This window comes from Etheostoma cragini, chromosome 1 (assembly GCF_013103735.1).
Source record: "Etheostoma cragini isolate CJK2018 chromosome 1, CSU_Ecrag_1.0, whole genome shotgun sequence".
In the NCBI taxonomy this organism is placed as follows: Eukaryota; Metazoa; Chordata; class Actinopteri; order Perciformes; family Percidae; genus Etheostoma; species Etheostoma cragini.
The window spans coordinates 24,408,763-24,435,715 of record NC_048407.1 but is presented as its reverse complement, the minus strand read 5'-3'; the positions used below and the strand labels follow the sequence as shown (position 1 = coordinate 24,435,715).

General features: G+C 40.4%; 1 protein-coding gene across 1 annotated transcript; it reads right to left on the bottom strand.

Moving 5' to 3' along the window:
* Positions 1-416: 416 nt before the first annotated feature.
* Positions 417-26,953, bottom strand: greb1 (growth regulating estrogen receptor binding 1). Its single transcript, XM_034875911.1, has 34 exons — positions 26,817-26,953; positions 19,993-20,153; positions 19,731-19,838; positions 19,051-19,227; positions 18,469-18,651; positions 16,368-16,481; positions 15,558-15,695; positions 13,631-13,792; positions 13,389-13,511; positions 12,337-12,522; positions 11,386-11,522; positions 11,021-11,297; positions 10,778-10,906; positions 10,441-10,671; positions 9,983-10,180; positions 9,686-9,869; positions 9,327-9,510; positions 9,101-9,237; positions 8,579-8,930; positions 8,318-8,433; positions 7,899-8,104; positions 7,177-7,780; positions 5,999-6,155; positions 5,804-5,906; positions 5,398-5,553; positions 5,112-5,248; positions 4,797-4,958; positions 4,091-4,295; positions 3,763-3,925; positions 3,507-3,625; positions 2,764-2,996; positions 2,073-2,273; positions 1,798-1,936; positions 417-1,614 (listed from the first exon to the last, which is right to left on the bottom strand). Exons 2-34 carry the CDS (start codon positions 20,144-20,146, stop codon positions 1,451-1,453), a joined length of 6,039 nt encoding a protein of 2,012 aa, XP_034731802.1. The 5' UTR covers positions 20,147-20,153; positions 26,817-26,953; the 3' UTR covers positions 417-1,450.

The following is a 26,953-nucleotide window of genomic DNA, read 5'->3' as shown; positions in this document are numbered from 1 at the left end:
CTTGAGACTAAATTTATCAACAAGTGTGTTCTGGGAACGGAGTACTTGGAGGAAATCTGAGAGGGTCCGGAGCTGCTGGACTCTATTGCTGCTTCAGTTGCCTGTCTGACGCCAATCTCCACACACACGCACACACACACATACACTAAACAGAGAGAGCATCATCGAATACTGGCGCAGGATACTGCTAACAGGGACAATATTGATTGTGTGCACTTTAGACTGTTTCAGCCAGCCGGTTCTGGCTGACTATTCTTGGCTGTACAAGTTAGATAATGATGAGATATTCTAATGAGATTGGTCACAAATATTATTTGGAACACTTATCAACTTGTGACATTGTATAAGGAAGTTTGCAGACTAATTTGTCAAATCCACCCTGGCCTTTAGGCTGCAAACCTTTAAAAAACATCCAAAGTAGTAAAATGAGAAAGTAGATTGTTATCTGCATATTGTGAAGTTGAGACATATTCAGTTAAGGTCAGTTCAATTCTGTTTGAAAGATACTAGGGACATACAGTATAAACACACACAGGAAAGACATTTAAAGTGTCTGTACATTTATACAATTAAAGGCATACAAAACTGTACATTGTTAATGCTTTCAACACACAATGGATTTGTTTCTTCTACAGTAACAAATACATTCATTCTATGAAGCATTAGGCATAACAAATGTTCTACATCCAAACCCAATACTATTTCTTGTACATATGAATAAGTACTTTTTCACATTATGCAAATCTGACAAAATATATGCAAACTATTCCATGTGTAAAAAAACAGACATGTAAAACAAACCTCTACAAAAGTCGGCCAACAAACCTTTGTTGCCAAAAATCGGCTACCATTGCACACATATACATGATCAGGTCTTTCCTTTTTCAAATCTTCTCATATTGTGTGGACCTGCAAGGAAATGTGCAGAACTGTGATATTGCAATACAAACTAGAACACAGATAAAAATGAAAACACATTTAAAGAAATACAAAAGCAGTGACTGCAATTACTGAGTTTAGTAAATTTCTTGAGTTTTTACAAGATGAATCCGTTTCCGAAACCTTTTTGTACTTATTTAGTTGATTTGTAATTTTTATTATAGGGAAACGATTACTATTCTATGATCACATAACAGCTATTTATTGAGTGGTTCAAAAACCATACTAAATGTAAACAACACAATTTCCTTACCAGAAAAATCTTCCTGAAAAATCCTTAATGTTTTCTGAACAATCTTGTGCTAACTCACAGGGCATCCCTGACTCAAGAAAGGCCACATAAAAGATGTATTTTAAAAAAGGATTTCCTTTTATCTTTGGCAATAACACATTATTGTCCATTCAGAACCTGTGTTGGTGCACATAGGTTCTGCACTAGTACATTTCCTCTCTTTGGCAATTAAAGTGATTTCAATCCTAACTGGAACTTCACTGTTTACATGTGTGTCAGTCATATATGTTTTCCAGTCAGGAAGAAGAGCGGTCGGTCCTCCTTGGCATTGGCAGTCTGGAATTCATCGCTGAGCCTGAACCTCCACTCCTCCTCCAGCTCCAGCCTGCCCACCGTCTGCCTCAAAGAGCTACGGTCTGCGCTGATGACACACAGTGTTGCACCTACAGCGAGGCACACAAAGGGAGGGGGATAGAAACTTTAGCACATTAAGCCATTCAGAATGAGATCATATAGAACTTGCTCTGTACAGTACCGTTATTAAAAATAATAATTGCAAATGCGCAATCTTTACCAACTACAGCTTTATATTTTTGACATTGTCTGTATTTGGTCTGCCTTTGTACCTTTGAGGAAGGAGAACTTCTTGAGGAACAGAGGACTCACAAAGGAGTCAGCAAAACAGAGGAGAAGACCGCTGAACAGCAGCCCTGTGGTGCTGATGTTGACAGAGTGAGGTCTAGAACTCACAAAACACACAGTCACCTGCAGGATGCAAGAACAGTGACTTTTATACACTGTTTGTTGAAATTTATGGATATACAGTATTAATCTATACTTCTGTTCACAGGTTAATCATTTACCACAAATAAAGAGACTTTGTGTGTCTGTATGTGTATACCTCAGGTCCCAGGTTGAGATAACAGTCCACAGACAGTACGGGGTGTGCGTAGTTCTTTGTGCTGAGTGGAAACAGCTTCTGGCTGGTGTGTTGAAGGTATTTTTCCAGGAGGAGCTGAGCTGGTGTAGCCAGAAAAAGGTGTTTGCTGTCCGGAGCACAGATGTACTGCGATGGCCCCACTGACGTGGGAACATCCGTTGTCTGGTGAAATGTCAAACTTTTGCTTAATGATCTTTGTTGCCATGAAGTTTTGAAAAAGTAAAATATCTTTCATCAAAGGGCCTACAGGGTTACAGGCCTACACAGATTCATAGTTAAATTGATTGCTTGAGTGCTGGTCCAAATTGTATCAGCTACCAAACATACTGTAGCTTGTTTTTTTTAAGCCTGGTGCCAAAACAGCTGCCTCTTCTACCACCCCCCTAAACAATAATTAGTCATTTAATTTGTTGTTGGTTTTGATTAATATTGGTCAAATACAATTTTGTATTGAATTTGACCATTGAATTGTTTTTGTGCAAAAAATTATAATTTTTTCCTGTGTAGCTGCAAATGTGGCGTTATATGTGTATGTGTAACTATACTGCTATACTATATACTACTGTACAAGTGAAGTAATAGTTATAAAGTATTTTTCAAATCTGATTTTATGTAATATGTGGTTGCGTTGTCATGTGTCTTCAGCATCTACCTTGGTCTTGATAATAAATGTTCTGTATCCTCCAATGGCGATTTGCTTCTTCATGACGCTGAAGCTGTTATACCGGCAGATGAGCAGTCCAGCACTGTGTAGCCTCAGGGTGAAGTCCACATCGTGACAAGAGAAGCGGTTCTGGTCGTACTGGACATTCTGGCTCCGGTCGACATTGAGGAGAAGGAAGTCATGAAGGTGGCCTCTGTAGAAGGGCTCCCTTTGTTTATGACCTGGATGAAACAAAACAAATGCAACTTCTAATTAATTTCAGTCAAACAAAAGAACAAAAGTTACAAAGTAGCCAAAACCTTAGTTCAGACATTGAGGCTCTGTGTGGCTGGTTATCCGAGGCTGCACACTGCCTGATGGGGGTTTGTCTAGGAGATATACGTAGCTTGGAGCCAGATATGCTTTAAAATATTATCTGTAAAATCTTTAAGGTAAAGTAAACACTGAAGGGATGAAGACATAACGACCTGTATCTGCAGTTAAGATGAGGCATCTACAGCAAGGAGAATCTGCCCTGAATGTCTCACGGCAACTTAATGAACACACAAAGTAGCAGTCCAATACAACAGGCTTGCAATTTATATTATGTTAGTGAAGCTTATTGCGTTACATTTTATGTGCTGCTGTATGTAGTTTTTTTTTCTATTATACTATTATATAATTGACATTTTGTCCCTGCTGTCAAAAAAGTTAAGAGACTTTTCAAGGTTTCTGATATCATGACCCTTGACCTTTGAGTCCACGGCTGCTCCACTTCCTGATCCCGCATAGTCCGTAGTGGGCCAGGTCTGGGCAGGCCTCCATGTGTTGTAAGATGTGCTTCAGTGACACAGCGTGCTCCACTGGACCACTAATGACAGCAGGAAGCAAACAGTAGCTATGTTTAAACCAACTCATAACAGGAATTAACACATAATTGCTTCCAGTACAAGCAAAAGCTTTTATCTCCAACACACTTATTCATATAAAAAAAGTGCTTGTATGTACTTGCGTGCGTTGAGGTCCACTGTGTTCCACATAACACAGGAGTCATCAGCTAGGATGATGAAAGGCCAGACGTCACCTGATGGCCCCCCAACCTCCAAACGTCGACTGCGCTCCAGCTCCAAGTTATGATACGAAAGCTCTTTAATCAGGAAATGAGCAGCACCTGCAGAATAACAGGAATTGTTTATGAATGTGGTGAATTATGACAAGAACAGTTGGTACTGACTTTTCAGTACTGTATGTGTCAGTGTAACTGCTAAGAATACCTGTAATAGAAATCTATGAAATTAAGTAATCCCTACATGGCTACTTATTAGCAGTAACATACCTATTCCGGCACCGTTAAAGACAGTGGGCAGTACCAGCATAATGTGGTTGGGCCAGTACTTCTTATACACAGCCATCTCGTACTCTTTCACCACCAGGATATGCAGATGTGAGGCTCCATCCATAGCATGGTACAGGTTAAACAGACCATGCTCATGTCGACCTGTGGTTGGGGTGAAGATTGGAGTCTTGATGGAGTCTGGGCTCTGGGGAAGAATATAAAATATTAATTAACATAATATTGATGATGGTGCGATGTGTTTAGATGTTTACAGGCTGGTGTGCTGGTCAGAGGTTGCGATCAGAGTGCTTCACCTAATTTACAAAACACCCACTCAAACAAAAATCTGCTGTGCACATATCTTCATCAAAAGAAATAGGAACCACTGGGCTACAGTCATCAATTTTACCAGAAGGACAATTTAGCTATAGTCTAGCCTGTAACACCACCTAGTGGAGCTCAAGGGTGTTGCTCAACACTGCGAATCCCTATTTAAACGCAATGGAAATGTACTGTGGTACATAGGTACCTAGAGGGGATTAACTGAAACACAGCCTCTGACATCATTTCTTAACAAAAAAAAAGCATATTTCATAATATCAGTGTTCCTTTGCTAAGAAGGCTTTATGGGGATGCACATCACCTTTTATCTAGTTGTAGGGGGGGTCAGTAATTGTTGTTAAGGTTTCACTAAGGAAGGACTCACCCAATCAGAGGTGAGAGGAAGACGCATGCTCTCCAGCTGGCCTCCTGGTTGGCTGAAGCTGAAGTAGTGCTCTTTAGACTTTGGGATGATGAAGTAAAGCTGAATCTCTTCCCCAAGCAGTAGATGGGTGAATGTGAAGGCATGCAGTGTTGACTCATACATCTGAATATTCAATTAGAGAGGACATACCTTATCAGTTTATATCAGCTAGATTTAATTTAATAAAGTATACAAAATTATTTTTAGTACTTAACATTTCCACAGCAGGGTGTGATTATCAGTTATCAGACTGTGTGTTTGTTGTGTTCTGCTGACCTGGTATCTGGGGTTGAAGCCCAAGTATTGATAACACTGTTCACAGTGGTGGTATGTGTTGTACGCCGCATATTTGGACAGCTTGATCCGAGATGTCCGCCTGCGTAGGTACACATCTTCCTGGCGCACATGGTTTCCTTGGATAGACAACAGGAGCAAAGAAAGATTTGGACAACAGCACATTATACTGCTAACGTCTTAAGAGAAGATGAATGCTCTGTGAATGTAGTTTTGGTTGTGTAAAAAATATTATTTGAAAATGTATATGTTTTCTGACAGTGCCTACCCTCAGCACTGGCTTTGTATCCAGCGCTATAGACAGAGCTGATGTCATCATATTTGGGGTCATGGATGGTATAGTCAAAGGGCATCGTCCTCACAATGTCTGGGTTGGGCCAGGAAGCATTGGGTGGGTGGTACAGCACCCCCTCAGCCTGTGCACCTAAATAAACACATTTACAAGTGTTACACAGGAGTTCAAAGAATGACGTCTGATGAAGATTAAAATCAGTTTTTGACATATTCTGACAATTTCCTAGATTTTCATCATTTGACCTTAGCAGCAATAATAGCAAAACATGTTGGGGAAACAGTAGAAAATATAGAAATATTAAAGTTGTTAAGAAAGTCTAGTCTCCATATTTTATTTAATGTAGTTAAGAAAGTGTGGCTGCTGTTGCAAATAAACTGACTGTAGTTGATGTCTTCTTCATCGTAGATATCCACCTCCATCAACCTGATCAGCATCCGAGACAGAATACCCAGGAAGTGCAGGTACGCTCCTGTCTTACCCACCTGACCAAGGACAGAACAAAAGAAAATGCAAGTAAATATACAGAATAGCATAATCTTGAGTTTAAAAAAAGAAAACTTGTGACAGATAGTACCTGTGGGGGTCCACTGAGCAGCAGCCTGCGAGGGTGAAAGTTGTCACTTCGTCCTTCAGTGCGATTTCTGCTGTCCATGTGGCTGGAGCGGGGGACTGTCCACTGGCGGTAGTACAGTGACTGCTCTGTACATGTCATCATCTTACTCAGCAAGGGCCTGCACACAAACAATATAGTTCTTTATTAAATTCCTCCTAGTAAGACTTTTAGTGTTTGATCTGTCCAGGACACTTTGAGTAAAATGTCTGGATGCACATAACTGTCTTTTGTTCACATTTGTGTCACATGTTCAAAACTACACATGTTCATTCTGGTTATTTACCTTTACCTTTTTATCTCATGCCTACTATTCAGACTTTAATTCATATTGATATGCCACCTATTGAATCCTTACACCCTGTGTATGACACACTTTTAATTATAATTTTTTCCTTCCTTTTTATTCCCTATGATTCGCTATCTTTGCACCTATATTGTAGGTATTCAATTTTGCAACTTGTAACTCTGTTTTGGAAAGGCACTATAGAAATATATTTTAATATTATTATTATAGATTTTCATTTCTAAACATTAATACATTAGGATTTTCACACTACAAACAGTTAAATTAACCCTTTGGTCAGCCTCAACTAAATTGTAAGACTATTTTTAAATATAAAACTCTATTAATTAATGAATAGACTATAATTAATAGTAGACTAGACTAATAATTAATTAAAATGTTCAAATATATTATGTTAACTTTGCGTTGTACTAGCAGTCCATTAAAGTTTTAAACATCGTTTGTGTGCAATGGGCAGATTAGTTACTGAAAATTGGTTAGTCAGCTTTTATATCAATCAATTTTTCACATGAAAATATACAAGGTACAATTCCAGTGAAATGTTATTCCATCAGCTCCTTCAACTAATGCATGATTCATCACAAAGAAGAATGTGACTGTCAGATCAGCAAACAGAAAAAGTGTCATCCGGTTGAATGGCACCGGCACTCCAAGAGCCAACCAAGTTGCCAACATCCTGCTGGAAACCAACGCTGGCATGATAGCTATCCAACTGACATTATTATATCTCTTAGGATATGAGATATACAGCATATGATAAATACCTCATATCTCATAACATCAGTCATATCTCATACTATTTGTAGTGGTGTGAAAAGAAATGTGTTGGTTTTACCTGAAGCTGCTTGCCCATGCGACTGACATGTGTGGCAAGAATGAAGTACATCTTGGTAGACCGCTGCTGTCACTGGCTGTGATAATATCGTAGAGGGCACGAGAGAGGAGCACAGAAGGCGGGCGACTCACTCCACGTGCCCAAGAGCAGCTCAGATGAGGAGAAGAGGCTCGCGGGGACAATGAGCCGGAGGAGGTAGATTTAGAGTGTTGGCGACGAGACTGGGTGTTGGGAAGTGGTTGAGGCTTAGGGTGGGCTTTTAGCATCTGGGAGAGGGACTGGTGCTGGGGAAGCATTTGAGTAAAAAGTTGGGAATTTGTTTGAGGTAAGTGGTGATTTTGACTCTGAATTTGGAGTTGTGGCTGTGGCTGGGAGATTGACTGGGCTTGTGAATAACTCTGCACTTGAGGTTGGTGTAATGTAGGTTGAGGATACGGAAAAGACTGAGATAAGGGATGGGGTTGAAGTTGAGTCTGTGATTGTGAGGGGGGTTGAATGGTGTCCATGGTCCCTTTCTGGACATTTGGAGTGGTGGTGCTTTGATCTAAAGTTCCTCTGTCTTGGCCTGTCTGGAGCTGCTGGCTGCATGACTTGGGGGAGTCACCTGGAGATGGAAAAAAGAAAAAGAGAGTAAGTATAGTAGTTAAGGTATCCCTTAAAACAGAGAGTGAACATTTTAAACATTTTAAAGAACTTTTCATATGTACAGTATATCATCTCACCGTTCTCCTGTCCCTCCTCCTCCTCATTGTCAGTACTGCTAAGTTTCTCTGCGTCACTCTCGAGCAGGTCACTTCCTGGTCCGGGGTTGTGTGGGGGTCGTGACTCTGCTCTCACAAGATAAGCAGCTAGTCCTAGCTCTTGTTCAAGTGTGGTTCGCTGAAGGTAGGAGCAGCTTATCACTCTAAGATCACAATACTTCAATGACCTGTGTGCAGAATGAATTCACTGTTTAAATCCCAGATGATTTTTCCTACAGCTTCTGTGGCTTTCCTGCAAGATACTATGGTATAACACTTTTTCATTAAGATTATTCTAACATTACTCCACATTAGACTTATTTTTTCTCATTGAGGGCTGGTAACAAAGGGTCAATGTTTTAGGTCAGAATACAGAGTTATGATCAGAACTCTGTGTGTACCTGGGCAGTGATTCTCCCAGTGGCTCGGCTCCTGACAGGATCAGGATGCAGGGAAGCGACTCCAGTTCCAGATAGGTCTGAGGAACCCAGTCGGCATCATGGATCTTCAACCACGTCTGCAGAACACACACACAAACACAAGTACAGAAAAATACAATTTTTTACAGTCAGTCAGTGTATTTTTACTTCTCTACTTGTAATTCTAATAATCCATAGAATTATTTTGCCTGTATTTTACGACATTGTGACCTACTACCCCACCTTGATCCGATCAGTGAAGCTCTGTCCAATATTAAGAGCTTGATTTGGATTCCCCACTATGATTTCAAAACTCTCCTCCAGACCTAGCTGCCTCCTAACTCTGGACAGCCGTCGGTGGGCCCATGCTGCCAGAGCCAAAGACGGGATCCGCAACAGGACCATGTGGCCGTGGTGGGCGGGACATTGCTGGGCAGCAGTGAGCAGTGACTGAACAATCTCTAGGGTCTCCACAGAGGTGTGTTTGTGGAGATTGTGGGAGCTGCCGATTCTGCTGGATGCAGCCATCAGAGCTACGCAGTAGTGTTGGATCAAAACCGTTGTCCGGATCACAGCACTGTGCAGTTGGGGGAATCTGGTAGAGAGAAAGAGAGGGAGGGAGAGAGAGAGAGAGAGAGAGAGAGAGAGAGACTGTAAGGGCTTCTTGCTCTATTTTTTGTGTAGATCTGCAAGTAATTCAAACGTGCTTATGCTTATGAAGAGTAGGGTATTTGTGTGGATTAAGCATGTGTGTGATTGTGCTACCTTTCTTCCAGGGCAGATGCCATACTTTCAAAGGAAGAATCATAACGCAGCAGGGGCATGTTGCTCCCTGAACGGGTCGACTCTAAAAGCTCTGACACACCGAAGTAGCGCGTCTTCTCATGATACAGGTCCACATCCTACACACACAAACGGACAATGTGAAATATTTTCACAGCTAGTGTTTGTTAAATACAGAATGTGTATCAAACACAGTCTTCTAGCTTACATTACTGAATGCAGAAGGCCAGTGGATCTCATTGTAGGGGCTGATGCGGGTAAACTGTGTCTGCAGAGCGAAGGGGAAGGAGGTGACGTGGAGAATTAGGATGTTTGGAGCATCTCTGACCTCACGGGAATTTAACAGCTGGTCCACCAGAGCCGAGTCACTGTCTGAGCTACAGTGGGATGCACTGAATGAGAGCAAGAGACAATGACAGAGACTCAGAGAAAGAAAAAACACACTAGATTGCTTTGTTGGCGCTCTTCTTGTACAAGGTTTTTGAGTTGATGGAACAATCACAACACAGTAATCATTCTGCATGACTTCTGATCTCTTTCTCATTTTCTCTCACACACCAAACACACCTGTTAATGTCCCAGTGGGCGTGGTCGTGGACCAGGATGTAGAGTGTGGAGGAGTTGCTTTGTGCTTCCTGGATGAGGCTATCAATTCGTGCCTGAGCGTTCTTATCCATCTTGACCACATAACGCTCAGCATCCCGTTGAGACAAACACTCCCGGTCTAAACCCCCAAGCTCCTGAAGGACGCCTGAGACATGTAGCGAAAGAGAAAGAAGGTCAACATAAACACATCTTGTTTTTTCTTTATAAAGACAAGAATGAATAAAAACAAATGCTGAGAAAAAAAGAGTTTTGACTAACCAGAGCTCCAGAGGTGAAGAACGGTCTGTTGAAATGTTACCTCGGACGGCGGGACCAGAATGAGGAAGCTGACCCTGTCAAAGGAGCCAAGATCCAGATTCTGTGTGCTCGAGTCTGCTATGGCACAGACATGGGACAGTAGCTTCCTGGCCACTGCCAGCTGAATGGGACGGACCTCACGCCACTCTATGGAGTATTCTACGCACATACAAAGACAAATTCCTATCATCATACTCAATCAATGATTTATTTTAAATTGATTGTCCTGGTGCAGATGTAATCTCTGACTATTCTTCAATGTTCTATAGTGAATAAGATGGATCCCAGGGAAATATTGCATAAGAAATTAGGCAAAAGGCAAATTGAAGAGAACAGTTAGTAATCCCCTCACTCCGGTGAGGCAAGGAAGTGTATTCTATTTATAGTGTCCCCCCCCCCTTAAACCTGAGGGGTCTCACCTGAACAGGTGTCTTTGGTACTTGAAGTTTTCTCTTTAGGGCTGGGTGAGTCTTTTGAACATTGTGTTTGTGGATCCATTGGACTGTTTTTGTCTTTGGGACTGTTTGTGTCTTTGGGACTCTGTGTGGTTTTAAGACTCCTCTCTTCAGCTGATTCCTGACTACTGGATAAGGGAGATGGCTCGTTGCTATCCACAGTGGCACTATCCAACAGGGAATCCAAATCCCCATCTGAGAAAAAGAAAGGCACACCTTATGGTGGTGAATTATGACTAAAACACACATTATTATGCATGCACTGCACACACAAAGGTGCATGTAAAAAAGGCAGACACACCTTGTCCGAGGGAATTGCAGTAGTTGATGAGTTCCTGGGCAACACCAGTTGAGAGCTGGTGGTTGATTTCTTTCAGACCCTCAATGGGGGAGTACATACACTCTGCCAAGGCACGACACTGGTGTTTACCTGCAAAACACACAAATACAATGACTTAAAATCTTCTTTTGTCTTTCTGTGTAATTCTTTGGACAACTTAACAACACTTACACATTCACATGCATATGAAAACATAACTCCCACCTGTGACTACCACACAAGACTGGGTTTCCTGTCTCGGTGGAGTGAAAATAATGACCACATAGTTGGTATTTTCAAGATGTCCTTCCATTAACCTGCTGAAAGTTTGCTGGAGGCCTTGAGCCAAAGATCCAATCTTCTCCCCTAACACCACCACGCCCTCTCCACAGGACGACGCAGCCAGCTGGGCAAGCCAAGGAAGCTGGCTGGGGGTCAGGGGTTGTTGGCTCTGGGGAGGTAAGGAGAAATGCTGGGGGAGGCCAGGAAGGGTGGACGAGGTCTGGAGACAGAGTAGAAAAGAATAAGCAATTTGTATGGCTTTTATTTTTAGTTTTTTTTTACCATAGGACACTTGACAGATGTCTCACCTCTATGCCATAGTGCCTCCCTTGGGTGGCTGGTCCTTGAGGCTGCTGGTACTGTCTGATCTCGCTGAGGTGAGACTCCCTCCATGACCTCATGAATATCTGCTCCAAGTCCTCTATTAGGGGCACCTGGTCAGGGCCTTTGATAAATAAAGGTGAGAGACAAAAAAGTAAGTGTGACAAAGAAGAATTTAAAATACCTTTGAGTAGTTTAATTTAATATGTTTTGAGTTTGGAGACTAACAAAAGCCAGAATCAGAAGACTAAAGCTTGATTCATTTTCTTATTTTATTTTTTAAATTCAGGGCAGATCCACTAGGATTTTTTTTGTTCAAGAGTTAAACATTTTCTTGAATAAATGGAGCTGATTGCTACTGTGTGCCGCACTACTATTTTTAAAATTGTTAATTTATTTTATTTATGAAAGTTTGGGTTCTCAGAAGTTGGATTAATGCTAGTAAGTGCACAAAACTTTATTTTTTCATTAAACATTTTATTTGAAGTTATTTGCTTCTTACCTGTTTCATTTTTTTTAAATATATATATATATAAATTAATTAAATTAAATTAATTCTAGCTTTTTAATTTATGTATGCAGTAGTGTAGATTGGTGAAGTGTTCAATAAATACTATTGTTGATGAATGTTGTGTATCTTAAGTAATTATTAATGTTACATTTAATCTTTCAAATAGAGGTTTAAAAACAAGCACATAACGGCCAAATATCGGCCAAAATAAATCGGCAGCATTTATTGGCCATAGGCTGAGCCTGATTTCTAAAGTACGGCATCGGCCACAGAAAAACCCATTTCGGTCGACCTCTACTGTCTTCCTCTCAGTGGCCATTATGATACACAGCAATGACATCATGAAATCTCAAACCCTTGCCTCCTCTCTGCAGTCTGACTGAACAGTGATAATAGCCATTATTCTAGTAGAATCTTTGACACTGACCTAGCTGAACAAGGTAGTAGACTGTGAGTAGAATCTGCATCTCAGCTGACAATGGCTGAATGGGTGATGGTCCATAGTGCTGGTAGACTCTGGGGAGTGTCTGGGAGCTCAAGTAACAACTCTGAAGCAGAGAACTGACGAGCACCTCATTGACATTTCCAGTCAGCTGAGGGAGTGGGCCATGACCTGTATTAATGAGATGTAAACAGATGAACACAGTTAGGAGGCTGAGAATAACTTGAAGAATACTTGGAGCTGTAATTCAGGCAGTGGATTTGGCCATTAACCGTAGGGTTGTTCAATCATCCAATCCCCTTCTTCCATGAGCAATATAAAAAAAATTAAATTGCTCCTGATGTAAATGGACAGGCCTATGTAAGATTTTATTTTGCTGTTTGTGTTTCTTTAAGTTACCATTTAAAAAATTACATTGCAACAAACCCAAACAGAGACCAGTTGTTGTACAGTGGTGGGAATATGCAGTTTGATCTACTCCCAAAGGAGAGAGTGACGATAGTAGAGATGGGAATATATATATCTATATATATATATCTATATATAGATATGTATATATATTGGAGGCCCAAAAAGCAGCTAAAGTTGAGAAAAAGACATGAGCTGACAAGATGGGTTGGTGAGGTGCAGGGAAGATAGGTGATAAATACTAAAGTTCATACACTGGCTATAGGAAGTGGTTGAGGGCATAGAAGATAGAGATTTGGATGGGTTCACAAGTGATACAAAGGGTTGAAAAGGTTAGAGGAGGATGGCAAATGACTGGGAAACAGCCTCAGGAGTTGGCTGACCTCTAACCTGAGAGGAGTGGTGAGCTAAACAAGCCATCTGCTCGGTGGTTACTGCAAACCTCACCTGTCCACATGCTTGAGAAAGTCCAGCACTGACAACTGACTGGAAAGTGGTAACCAAACACCCGCTAGTCAATAATGACTTTGACTGACTAGCTAGTCAACTCTGTCACAGGTGCAAACAATCCTTGTAGAAATAAAGTGCATTTTACCATCATAAATCAATGCTACAATTGAATGACTGACCTTTAAAGATGACAGGTTGCAGTCTGCAAGTGTGTAACAGGTCATCAGGGATTGTTACAGACAGCCCTGTCAGAGAAAGGGGGGTTAAGGACCCCTGTGATGAACTGAGCGGGGCTGCTGTCTCTGGAAAAAGGATGGAAACATATTTTAATTTATACATACAAACACTACAATCAACAAAAAACATAAAACCCACATATTAATCTATTATCTATTTGTCAATATGTCTCTTCTCTTTTTACCTGTTCTGACTCCATTTGAGATGACAGAGGACACCGATAATGTTGATAAGGCTGATGAAGATGGTGGTGTCTTCAAAGTGCTCTCTGTCAGACTGGTGGCGGATGACTCAGGCGACCAGCCCTTGTGCCTCTTTTTTGGAGGTCCAGCATTTGCGTGTGACCCTGCAAGATAAAGAAAAAGATTACACAGCGTATTAGAGTTTTTCAATTTCTTTATCTATATTTAAAAGAATTTAAAGCTGCAGTGAGTAAAAAGCAAGTAAGCAGCTTTATCTGTCCCCCTCTCTGTCACACTGCCATATGCATGTGCAGAACAGCCAATAGGAAAGTCTAGTTTTCTCTCAGACCACATTAATTACAAAATGCTGAAAGATCATCATAGAATAAAAAATAAACTGCCACAGATTTAAATACATTTAAAAAGGTATTGTTTTCTTGTTTTACATTTTTCTGCTTTGTACCAGCTATGGGATCTTGTTGCTGCTCATAAGTTGCTGTTCCTGCTTTAAAATTTTTCTCTGCAATTTCATTTGTTGGGTTGATATATTTCTACTACTTTCAGTGTCACATTTTTCTACAATACAGTTTGCTTTAGTTATGATTTCCTGTGTAGCAGAGAAGTCATTTTTCTAATTCTAATAACACATCAATCAAGTATTCACTAAATCATGTTTTAAAGATGGACTTATGTTGAAACAGTAACATTATGTCGTATTTTAGTCAAACATTAATCTTTCTTTGCCTCTTTCTTGCAACCTCTGTTGAAATGCAGTAATAGAGACACATAAAAGGTCCACTTGTTAAAAGGGCCATGAAAAAAACATTGACAGGAAGGAAGCTTTTCATTCAACAAGAAAGCAGGAAATAAGAGGAGACAGAGAAGGAATTTTATAACCCTAGTTAATAGAGGTGACAGACAGAGGGAGAGGGAGGGAGAGAGACAGAAAGACAAAGGACAACCCATAACACACAATGCAGCTGCCTGGCTCCTGTATAGCAGGGGTGTTATAATATACAAACACACACACACACACACACACACACAGACACACACACACACACACACACACACACACACACACACACACACAAACACACTTTGGGCTGGTGGTGGTAGGAGCACTCCCTTTCAGAGGTGTGAACCCGGACACAATCTGACCATGTTTACATGCACACAAGAAGCCAGATAATGGCTTGAAATCAGAAAATATACAATATTCAGATCTTTAAAAGGTATTTTATGTAGTATACTTAACTATAAAACAATGTATAGACTAATACAAAAGTAATCCCTCTCAATCATCACTTAAGAGTCTCTGCCTGTTTGTCTGTGTTTGGAACGTTTATGGGCATTTTGGGCCCCATGTGTAACCGCCAGTCAATAACAGCGGGCAGGTTATGCAGCCCGTTCTCATTTGCAGATACCGTAATTCCCCTCGGCGTCTCAAAGCGACACACAACCAACCAACACACACACAGGATGAAGCTTTGCATACACACAAAACACGGCAATGTGTCTTCTTCCTGCGGATATGTTGGTGTGTTTTTTTGTGCTCTAGGACGTGACCACCAGTAAACAATAAATAATAAAAGTTTGACCCTCTGCTTTTTTTGGTGCTCCCTCTGTTCATGCACTCTCTTGGTTGATCATTGCTGCGTTCTCTCTTTTTTGTGGAGCAGGGGAGGAGAGGCCAACTTTGAACACTGTTAACACAAGTTAATTGATGTGATCAGATTTCTTCAACTACTATATTAGTTCTGGCATTTAGTACTGTAAGTTATTATTAAGGATTTTATTTTGTGTTTAAATCTTTTTATTCACAGCATTTATGTTTATCAAATAGATCCTATGTCCTTGATATATACACATCCTTCTGAGTACTTACTGGATTACAAAGCTGAAGTTACCAGTGTGCACAATCTGTACCTGTAGTTGAGGGTCTCCCAGGCCTGGACTGATGTACAGGTGGATGGGTGATGGAGGGAACAGCATGGCTGCCATTTGTCAGCAAGTGGGGGGCATCAGTTATTTGTGGCAGACCACTTGGGTCCACATTTGATTCTGCTGTTTACAGATAGACAAAAAATGAATCAATAGTATTAATAACCATAACTCTGAATGAAAAACATTTCTGTGATTATTACATATTGCAAATGAAGATGAACACAACAGAACAGACACACGTGGGTTGGAAAATCAGCTGAAAAGGAGTGCAGTCTTTATTTAGGAGTGACCAGGTAAACTCAATGAGGTAATTAGGGTGGAAGCAAAAGCCAATCAATGGTGAAGACAGGCGAAGAAAGGAAGTGAGGTATAGGAAGTGAGGTAGGTGTGGAAAGCAAGTGTCAAAATAAGATAAATTAGGAAATAGGGATCTTTTGTACAGTGCCTATCTTGTGCCCCCTTGTGTTTGTTTGATGTTTACGACCCCTGTGTTGTCTCCTGAGACCGGGACATTCACAGTGTATTTAGAGGGCAGGCAGCTAGATCAAGGAGAGATGCCTACGATTTGAGACAAAAATGAAATTGCGCTGACAACATGAAAGAACTCAATGTGCACCTTTAATGTTTAGTGATCTCATAGTTATATTAGAGTATGTAGCCTGAAACAGTAAAATACTTCTTTGGGCCTGAGAACCCAAAAAAATAACCAAGACAACAGAACATTTTTCAAAAAGAACTTTGTTATCAACGTTATATTTGATAATCACATTTCTGTGTGTTTGTGTGTGTCACCTGTGTAGCTGCTTGGTGTATGGGATGAGTTTTGCAGTGCCATGTTTGGTGGCTGTTCAGTTGCTATTGCATGGCCTTCTGAGAGGCTGGACCCCATCTGTCTCATCCTTCCATCTGAAATACACACAGACACAAAAAACTATGTAATTTAATATCCAGGGAGACAGAAACATTTCAGTAGCTAGGTAATTGCAATAACTTATTAGTGCATGCGTGTGATGGCACAGCAACAGCAAAGGTTGTTTCAAAAAGTAACTTTACCAAACTCTTAAGCTTAACTCTTTCCCTCCAGGAGCAAATAATTAACAACCAAGTAGAAACAACAGGATAAGGTAAGAAACGTTGAGAGAACTTGATATCCACAGGGTTAGTGTCCTTGGCATTTTTACCAGATGGTGTTCATTCAAACCGTTTTAATTTGATGGGTTACCTCCTGACTGTGATCTCTGTGTATACTTTGTAGTCTCACCTTTCCCCTGACCTTAAGGTCCTACCTGTCCATCTGGTCAGACCCATACACTCATGGTTTGTTTTGTCAGATTTGTTGACGTTTTAATGACTATACAATACTAGTACCTAATACTACTACTAATACTATACCTGAACTAAAGATAAAGGCCTCTAACCAAATGCATGACATGTGCTTATAACTCTCACTTGCTTATAACTCAACTGCTGAGCCATCAGTGTGTCCCAGAAGGGACAGTAATACTTTAAAGTTATTGTCTGATTTTCATGTTGGTAATTGTCGTTTAAGTTTCTATCCATCAAAAAGTGAGCTAAAACCATGGTGATTAAGCATATGACCCACTAATAAATGGGCTTCTAAACGTGCTGCTTTGTCAAGAAATAGGATCTGAGTGTCTGTGACGACTTTCCCGCCCTAAATTCAAAGCACAGCTAGTGATGCTTTTTACATCAGTCAGCAGGGGTTGGTCTCTCCCTGTCTGCCCCATGGATGTATTAAGATGTAGAGCTTGTTAGTGCCAATTAGACTGCATTTCACTGTACTCGGTAATTGGGAACTATGCACATGGAAATATGCAAAGAAACGGTACATTAATATGGCCAGGTGCCGACTTTATTTACTGCTGACTCACAATGGTAGACCAACAGACAGAGAAAGATGATCGTTCAACTTCAAGTCCAAAGTAAAATTAACAAAAAAACTAATCTCTGGTCTGTCCTCCATGTAATGAACCACTTTCTCTCCAAGAAGTCATTTTTTTGGGACAAACATTCAGTAAATGACAGCCAGACTGTAAACCACCCAAAGCCTCAGAGCAGCTGGGCTGTCATTCAATTCAATTTTATTTATAGTATCAATTCATAACAAGAGTTATCTCAAGACACTATACAGATAGACCACACTCCAGAATTTACAAGGACCCAACAGTTCTAGTAGTCTCCTCCAGAGCAAGCAACAGTGCGACAGTGGCGAGGAAAAACTTCCTTTTAGGCCGAAACCTCGGTCAGACCCAGGCTCTTAGTAGGCAGTGTCTGACGGGCCGGTTGGGGTTAGAATGAAGAGTGGCAATAACAAAAATAGACAAAAAATTGTAGTCTGTAGCTGTTCTTTGTAGTAGTTTGCGGCATAGCAGGACGCTGTGCGGCATTACAAGGCACAGCAGGACATAGCAGGGCACTGCAGTGTAGCAGTAGAACATGGCATCACAGAACATGGAGCGGGACCAAGGCGACAGATGCTACCCTGATTTTGGAGCCTCTCTGATCCAAGGGAACATTCTGGGGAAAAAAGAACATAAGGACTCCGGGGAATCATGTCATGTCCGCCTGCAGCAGCAGCCGTCTGGGCTTCAACATTGGGGGGGAAAGGGGTGCAAGCTGCCCACTCTTTCTTGGCCTATACTTCATCAGTTAAGGTTTATATCACATTCTGCCTCAGTGGAAATTAGGGTGTTTGTGTCACATAAGTTAGACGCCCGCTGCCGCTCGGCTAAGTGCCATAATTTTGCGGTAAACAGAGCTGTAAAACATTGCACCGCCACAATAGCCTTGTGATTAATTCTGATAGCTGCATTAGCACTGTTGATTGTGTTAGCATGGTTAGTCACGTAAACTTGCTGCTGCCATCTTTTACCGTGTCCCCGCCAGCAGATGGAAGCTCCTTTGACCAGCACGCCCTGGCTGTTTCGGTGCAGATGGTACTTCAAGTGCTTCTGTTTCTTGGGCTGGGTGCTGAGCTTCAGATTAATGTGGTTGGAGAACTCTGTGAAATAGCGAAAGCCTTTCTCTCCACAGCCTATACAGTTCCCTGAGAAGCCTGGATAGAGAACACATACAGAAAATGTATGATTACAATAGGCTGCATTCTATGTTCCTACAGTCTCACATTTCATCAACTTTAAAGGAATATTTATTAGTTAAGAGTATAGGAAGGGATAATATCTAGCTATTAAGCGGGGAATCTCAAGCCATTTTCACACATTTTTTTAATTTGGAGAGAGCCTGAGTTGCTGTTTTCCTTTGTCTCCAGTGTTGATGTTAAGCTAGGCTTAACAGGTTCCACCTCCTCTGTATTTAAAGCAAAGACACAAGATGTATCTCACTCTTGGAAAAAAAAAACTATCCCTATAAACAAAAATAGACATTTTGAGGGGTTTTCACTTTTTAATAAACATTGATGATATTTTCCTGTTTCTCTGTGAGTCTCCCTCCTCACCCAGCAGTGCATTGTGACCCCGTTCATCTGGCAGAAAGCGGCGGTCCACAGCACACACCAGCAGGGACTCAGGGAGGGAGGGGAACTTCACCCCAACCAACATGAACCCAGGGGGCACATCCAAGGCATCTGATGCCAGCGAGGACAGACGCAGGTCCCTGCCTGCCTGACAGAAGCCTGTGGGGAGGAAACAGACAGTTATTTTCACAAAATGATCTGGTAGTTTGTCTTTGACTTTTAGATTACTGTGTCTCATTGTAGCATAAATAAGAAGAGCAATGATATACACTATGTAAACAGCTGGCCTGGATATTTTTCTGCTGCTAATTCACCTTTTATTTGTTGTCATTGAGATTTCAATAGAGGGAAATTTACTTTTCTCTTCCCAACTACCCCACTACCAACCACACTCACAAAACTGACCCTAGCAAATAGAGTGACTATATATCCTGCAGAATGCACCCATTCCTCATTTGCATGATCCTTCCGTAAACCTACAGCACATGCATAAATGAGGTAAACACTGATTCAATGCAAGATGTATCCCTGTACAGGAAAACTGCAGATCCAGGTTGAAAATGTCCTTGTGCCAATTTTGACTTTTATGCAGTAAAAATTCTTTGTAAATGTGAACCTATGTGTCATGTGAGTTTTTTTTAAAGTTGTGTATGTGTACAAACCATCCGTAGTGCAGCATCCCTCAGGTGGGGGCTTCATCTGATAGGGTAATGGCGGGCTGTTAGACTCTGAGCTCTCTTCAAAATCTTCATCATCATTCTCTGTACGACCTGGTCGGGACATACACACAAAACACTTTTTAATGCTGAAAAAGAGTGACAAGCAGATGCAGTTGCAAAAGAGATGTCACAATTCAAATTGAGGAAATAAACTCTTTTGCTGAACTTGTTATCACATCTTCTCAATTGCATCCATGCAACCCACCATCATGTGCCAATGGCTGCTCTGTCTCGAGGTATAGCTGTGAGAAGACAGGTCGAGGCACTACGGTGTTCGACCTGAGCGAAGCCTCAATGGAGTTATGGAGGACCTCCTCAAAGCGCGTGGTCCGCAGCTGGCCTGCATAGGAGTTCCCCATTGGTGTCCTGCAAAACCACAGTCACCTTGTATTGGACACTCAAAAGGTATTTGTAAGCTCACAGTAAATTAATTTTGTTTGCAATAACTATTAGCTTGTCCAGTTCAACCTTTACTACTTGTCAGATATTCTAAATTCAGATTTACAAGCCAATCCATTATATTGTATGCTTTTGTATTGCATGTAAAGTAGTGTCACTTTCAGCTTTAGAAACAAACAAGAAAAACTAATTGTATCATAGTTATCTGGCCAACAAGGTCCTTTAAAGAAAGAAAAAGATCATGAAAGAAAGAACTATGACAATAAATACTATGTATGTGATAAAGACAGAATGCATTCAAAGTTAAAGCCCTCTGACAATGACAATAAATTTACTGCTTAATATTGTCAAGCCCATGCCACACACACACACACACACAGTCGTGTCTGGATATCTTTGTGGGGACCAGTCATTAACATAATGCATTCCCTAGCCCCTTAACCTGGGGCTAACTCTAACCCTACTCCTAAAACCAAGTCTTATTCCTCAAAAAGCCCTTTAACGTTAAGGGGACCAGCATTTTGTCCCCACAAAGCTGTCAGGTCCCCATAAGTATACTGTATTCACAGTTTTTGGTCCCCACAAATGTAGCTAAACCTGGCCCACACACACACACACACACACATATACGCACGCACGCACGCACACACACACACACACACACACACGCACGCACACACACACACGCACGCACACACACACACACACACACACACACACACACACACACACACACACACACACTTATAGACATATCCACTTTATACACTGCTGAGCACTAACACTGAAATCCATTGAAAGCTACTCTCAAGGAAACACACATAGGCCCACCACACACACATAAACAGGGGATGGCATCTGGCCAGACAGCATGCCATAAAATTAGCTAAACTGACAGAGTCAGGACACCCTGACCTAGATGCTAAGCTGTTTTTCTACTTTCTCTCTATCTGCATCCATCTCTCTCTCTCTCTCTCTGGTTTTCTCTATTATTCAACTCTCTCATCTGCTCAACAACAGATGAGAAACACTCCAATAAAGAAATTCTATGCATATACTTTTTTTAAATGTGTACTGAAGACTGTTATTATAATTGACGAGGCTTACAGTTGTTTTTGATTGCTAAACAACAGTGGGGAAAACTGAAAAAACTAACTCTAAACTAAAAACTCTAACTACAGTCTGCCCTTCCAACAGTCACCTGAACAGCTGCAAAACTCCTTCCAAGCAACACAACTCTTAACACACAAAAATATAAATATAACGTAAACAACAACAAGAAGGAATGAAAGTCAGCAATTTTCATCAATATCGTATTTTGTCTCTAGTAATTTATGGAACTACTGAAAAAAAATAAAAAAAATAAACAGTAACATAGAATAGTGTGACTAATCCTGGCTCTCTCCAGCATCATGCAGAAAAGATTTCTTCATCACATTGGATGTCTGCATCATCTCTAAATACACATGAATGTTGTGTTTCCATTGATCTGAATGCAGTATAACTATCTGCTATTACTATCAATATATGAAGTTTTTCGCTATTTTAACAGCTGTGTATATAACCTCAGACATCTGGTCTGGACATATTGAAATATTTTCTCTTTTTTATCTGAAACGGTTACACAGAAACATGTATACAGTGAAACAGTGTTTAATTGTTTCCTTCTTATTTGGTGTTTGTGTACAAAAAAAGGTTTTCTAAGATTTCTTTATATAAATACCGTATATGTTCACTAACTAGACTAAAAAAAGACACCTGCTTGTGCTTTCAGCTAATACGACAATCAGCAGGGTTTGCTAGACACCAGACACCAATCCATTCAGTACTGAATGTGTGGTTAACAGTTTTGACAGAAGTGTGTTAGCATCTGAATGAAGTGCTGTAAATTGACAGTGCTGTGGTAAAAGTCATGAGATAAGTGTGTAGAGTTTTGAAAACTGGGTTCAAGCAATGAACAAACTAGATTCTGCTGCTGTGAAGACTGTAGAGTTATACACGTTAATCCAATTGTCCCCACTGTTGTTAACAGTTGAAAAAAACTGTAACATATCACCATAAATAAATTTGCTGTAGATTGTTTGATCCAATTTATTTATTTCATTTTCACATTAAAGGAATGTGAAAATGACTACAACTCTGTATGCATTTCTCTAAGTAAATGTGTCCAAGTTATTGTATTAAGTAAAGTTTAGTAATTTAACATTGGTATTGTTCCTAAAAAGTGTGTTAAAGAACAATAAAAATGTGAGGAAAACTAAACAATGTTTTTCAAAATTTTTGAACAATGAACTTAGTAAAATAGGTGCTGTATTGTTTGTTTGCAAGACATAATACACTACTGACGGAATTTAGATAATTCATGTGGGGTCATGCATGTCACTGTTGCCATCCTCACTTTGAAAATTACAACAATAGATTGTAAGTGCATAAGATCCTGAATTAACGTGTCATTTCTACTAACTAACCAATGTGTTGGTATTAAAAACTGGCTCAGTGAGGAGGGGAATAACTTGGCAAACTTAATCCACTTTATCTAAACCTGTGACTGCACATATGCTGGTTGCCACACACACACACACACACACACACACACACACACACACACACACACAAATACACCTCGCCAGCCACCTTCTACTTCCACACTTAATATGTAAAGACACAGCGCAGGCTTTCAATGCCTTGCACCACTTTGTAGAAAGTCAGAGGATGGAAGACAAAAAAGCCCTGTCATAACACAGCCAGCACTGAGAGGAAGTAATCACACCTTTTACCAAAGAGCAGACTGGTCTTTTTACAACCAGAGGAAGAGGAGACAGGGAGGAGATAAAAGCACAGAGGTGTATGCCACCTTTTATTGAATCTTGACTAAACTCCTAAACTACTGACCAACTACTGACCAAACCAAGTACTGCAAGTCTAAATATGAAGCCATTTCATATGTTTAATTGTATGGTTACTATACTGTCTTAAAGAGGTACAAACAAATAATAATAATTTGGCTCTTTTTCTTTTTTTGGGTAGCCAAATATTCATTTGGATCAATATTGTGTAACATCAAAGAGAGAATTTTCTACCGGTACTGAAAAAAGTGTGTCCACTGTAATGTTAAACAATTTGCTTTAAAATCTAAGGGCTGCATTGAAGCACACAAAGAAACCTAGTGCTGTGCATTTGTATTGTTCAGTCAAAATGTCCATTTTAAGCTGTGGCTGCACATGTACTCTTCAAGTTTTATACAGACCTGAAATTTTTATTAAGGACTATCTGTCCATGACAAACTCGAAAGACCCGTAGCACATAAAAATTGACATGAAGCCTAGCAGAGATGACAGAAAGAAGCCGAATGTAAAACTTTAAATGAAGCTTTGTTAATCTGTTCTCCTCCCATCTGTCTCCCCCTCCTTCCTCTGTCCCTGACGTGGAAGTGGGAGATCCTTTCATCTCCCCCCTACTTTTCTTCTCTGCCTGTCTTTCTTTCACCCTGGGGAGAGAGACACTATTGTGGTGTTTTATGACCCCTTGAACCCCCTTCCCACCACCACTACACTCAAACACACAACCTCACACATATAAACCTGTAGTTAGTATCCCTTTAAACTATCAGCTCCATGCAATCCTCAGACAATACTACCACACCAAAGCTTTTCTCAAGTATTCAGCACTTTTAAAGAGTTTTTACAAAAAATATTTTTTAGGATATTACTGATTGCCTGTAATATTGAGTAGCGGATCTTAAAAATAATTTACTAAAAAAGACATCTATCATTCTTAACCTGCTATGAATGACGGTAATTAAATGTAAAAACGTATCATACTGTATAATACCAAGGATGTTTGATATTAAGAAAATATTAGAAAGGTATTTGATGTACTGGTTAATGCCCCAGCAAAGGACTTTTGTCAGGACTATACATTATGTCCTAGTTAGATAGTTAGCTCCTTGCTAATACATGCAAACCCAAATATGTACGCTCTCTGCTTTGAGGGTACAGATGCATTTGTTTGAGGGATGTCTCATGGCCGCAAGGCCAAAGGTGAATCCAAATAACAATGTTTAATTAAGACTTTGATGTGGCCTATACATCTAATACACACGTATGTGAATGCACACACACACACACACACACACACACACACACACACACACACACACACATATATTCACCCCTAAAAACACACACACACACACACACACACACACACACACACACACACTCTCCCATGGACTCAGGCTCAGTGGACACAAAGGGCATGTCTTGAGGGGTGAAAGGTCATCCTGGGAGAGGTCAGATAAGAACCCCAGGCTCTTTCTCTGTTGGCCAGGCCCACATACCAGTTGTACACACACACAAACAAATGCAGCATCCCTGCTATTCTTTCTTTCTGTTAAGCCTGACAAGCAGGGTTTGGTCTCCAACCTCCACCATTGCATCTTTAAATAGATGATCATATTAAACAGTCACACACACAACCAAAGACATTCACAGTTAAGTGAATGCATTCCTTCAAATATGCATAACAATATGTGCACACACTATCAACAGAAATTGTACTTAATGTTTGTGTGCGTGTGTGTGAGAGAGATAAGGCAGAGGAATGTTGAGCAGTGTCAGCTGGTCAGTGCAGCATCTCTTTCAGCCTTGAGCAGTAAAATTAAAAGAGAAAAACGTCCAGCTTTGCAGATGGTCTGTGATCACTGACCCACAGACAAAAACATATGCAAAGCAATTTCAGTTGTACACACACACACACACACACACACACACACACACACAGAAGGGAAAACCCTCAGATGAGCTGATCACTGACCGTTGACCCACATCAAATTCACTCATTCACAGTTTGCTCAACAGACACTGAATTGATGGCCAGCTAGGTGACTGGCCAACTGTTCAGCCAGCTAAACATCTATTTATACAACTAAACATCTACATACTCATCCGTATACTGAACTGGTCAGCCACTCGGCTAACCTGTCAACTCTGCTACATCACTGAATTTCCAATCCCTACCCACCAGGCACCCTCCTACTAATCATGTACAAAAATGTTTTATTTCTAAACATGCATTTGCTATGTTAATTTACCCAGCATGCTATACTGGAAAACACTGTCAACTTTGAGCTACGGTGAGACTATACAGGCAAATATACAGATATGCTGTATTTCTGTCTTCTGCAGCACACTGACATTGTGTGCCTAGTACTGCCTACATACTTCACAACCTGCTAGAGTAAGTGTAAAGAAATAGCTGTAAGGCCCTACAAAGTTTTACTTACTGAATATGCCTGCTCTGCCTGTTGATTCTCTATGTTGCTCCACGTCCTTGAGCAGTTTTTTTCTTCTGCTCTCTCTATCTTAGCATAACTCCAAGAGAACTTGTGTTGTCTAGAGGCATGCACATCTGGCTGAAAGTGTAGCTTATCATGGATTTAAACATTACTGCTGCAAGAGCTATCACAAACTTAAATTTAAATAAAAAGCAATGACCCACGCAAACACTGTCACTATGCACACATACTTTTAATTATTTTTATAAGCTATTGCATGTTTACTGTGCAAGTTTTGTTTTTGCACTGTATGTTGAGGCCATGTCTAAGACCATTTTTTGTCATGACAGACAATAAAGTTTTCTGAATCTGAACTGGATAGACAAGAGAATTTTCACACATCCAACTTAGCATCAAATGTAATGAGCAGCATCTCAATCTTACTCTAAGTTTTTCTTCAAGTTAATCACTGATTTATTTAACAGACATAAACCCAAGGACCAATATGAGAAAACAAAACAATAGTAAATGATTTATTAGAGACATGTTTAAAAATATCCTCTTCTGATTTAGAGCCCACTTGATACAACTTTTATAGAAAAACTCAAAACGTGTTTGTGGTTGAAGAGAGGTATAAAGCTATATATAAGCACTCACCTGTTTTAGTACATATTGTAGTGTTACATGAGGCCAATTTCCCCGAAATAACTTTAACAGTTCTATTAAACGTTTTTGTGGCAGCCAAAATTGCTTGACAGAAATACATTTTTGGAAAACTTAATTCATAAGATGCATTTGGAATATGAGTTAAGGCATTTTGTAAAATGGCTATATTACATTATAACAGATGAAAAAAGACCAGGTACACAATGCATGACATGGAGGAACCATCTATTGTTACTAGAAAAGTCATTATTGTAGCCTAGCATGTTACCCGTTTATGATAAGTTTAAAAGGGTTGGAGAAAGTACAGTAGTTTTCAGGAAATAACTTTAGACACGGAAAGAAAAAATGGGGTAAATTTTGTGGATAAAAATGGTATACAGTTAAATCCCAAAGCTCCATACTACACAGAGAACTGTCCTTTTAAGCTTGGTACGATAAAGTGTGAAAACGGACCACAGGTTTTTACAGCAAAACAGACACATCTTACAACTGAAAGACACAGCTCCCCAGTTTAAACTTATTGTGAAACATTGTTACCACTGATTATTTCCGTATTCCTATAACATCATCAGCAACAACTGAGCATACAGCGGTCTTGCTTCATCAAGAAGACAAGGTAACGTGCTCTACCTGCAGAAAACACTACGTTAAAACCACCAAATGCGAGAACAGCTGCTGATAAAACGTACCTTTATAATCCAGCGGGAGAAGCACAGAAACTATTCTTCATGAAAAGACTGAAAGTTGATCCAACGTGCTGTCACCATGACTCCGACTGGCGCGAGACCTAGACTGGACACGGTGTCGCGCGTGTCATCACCTCTGA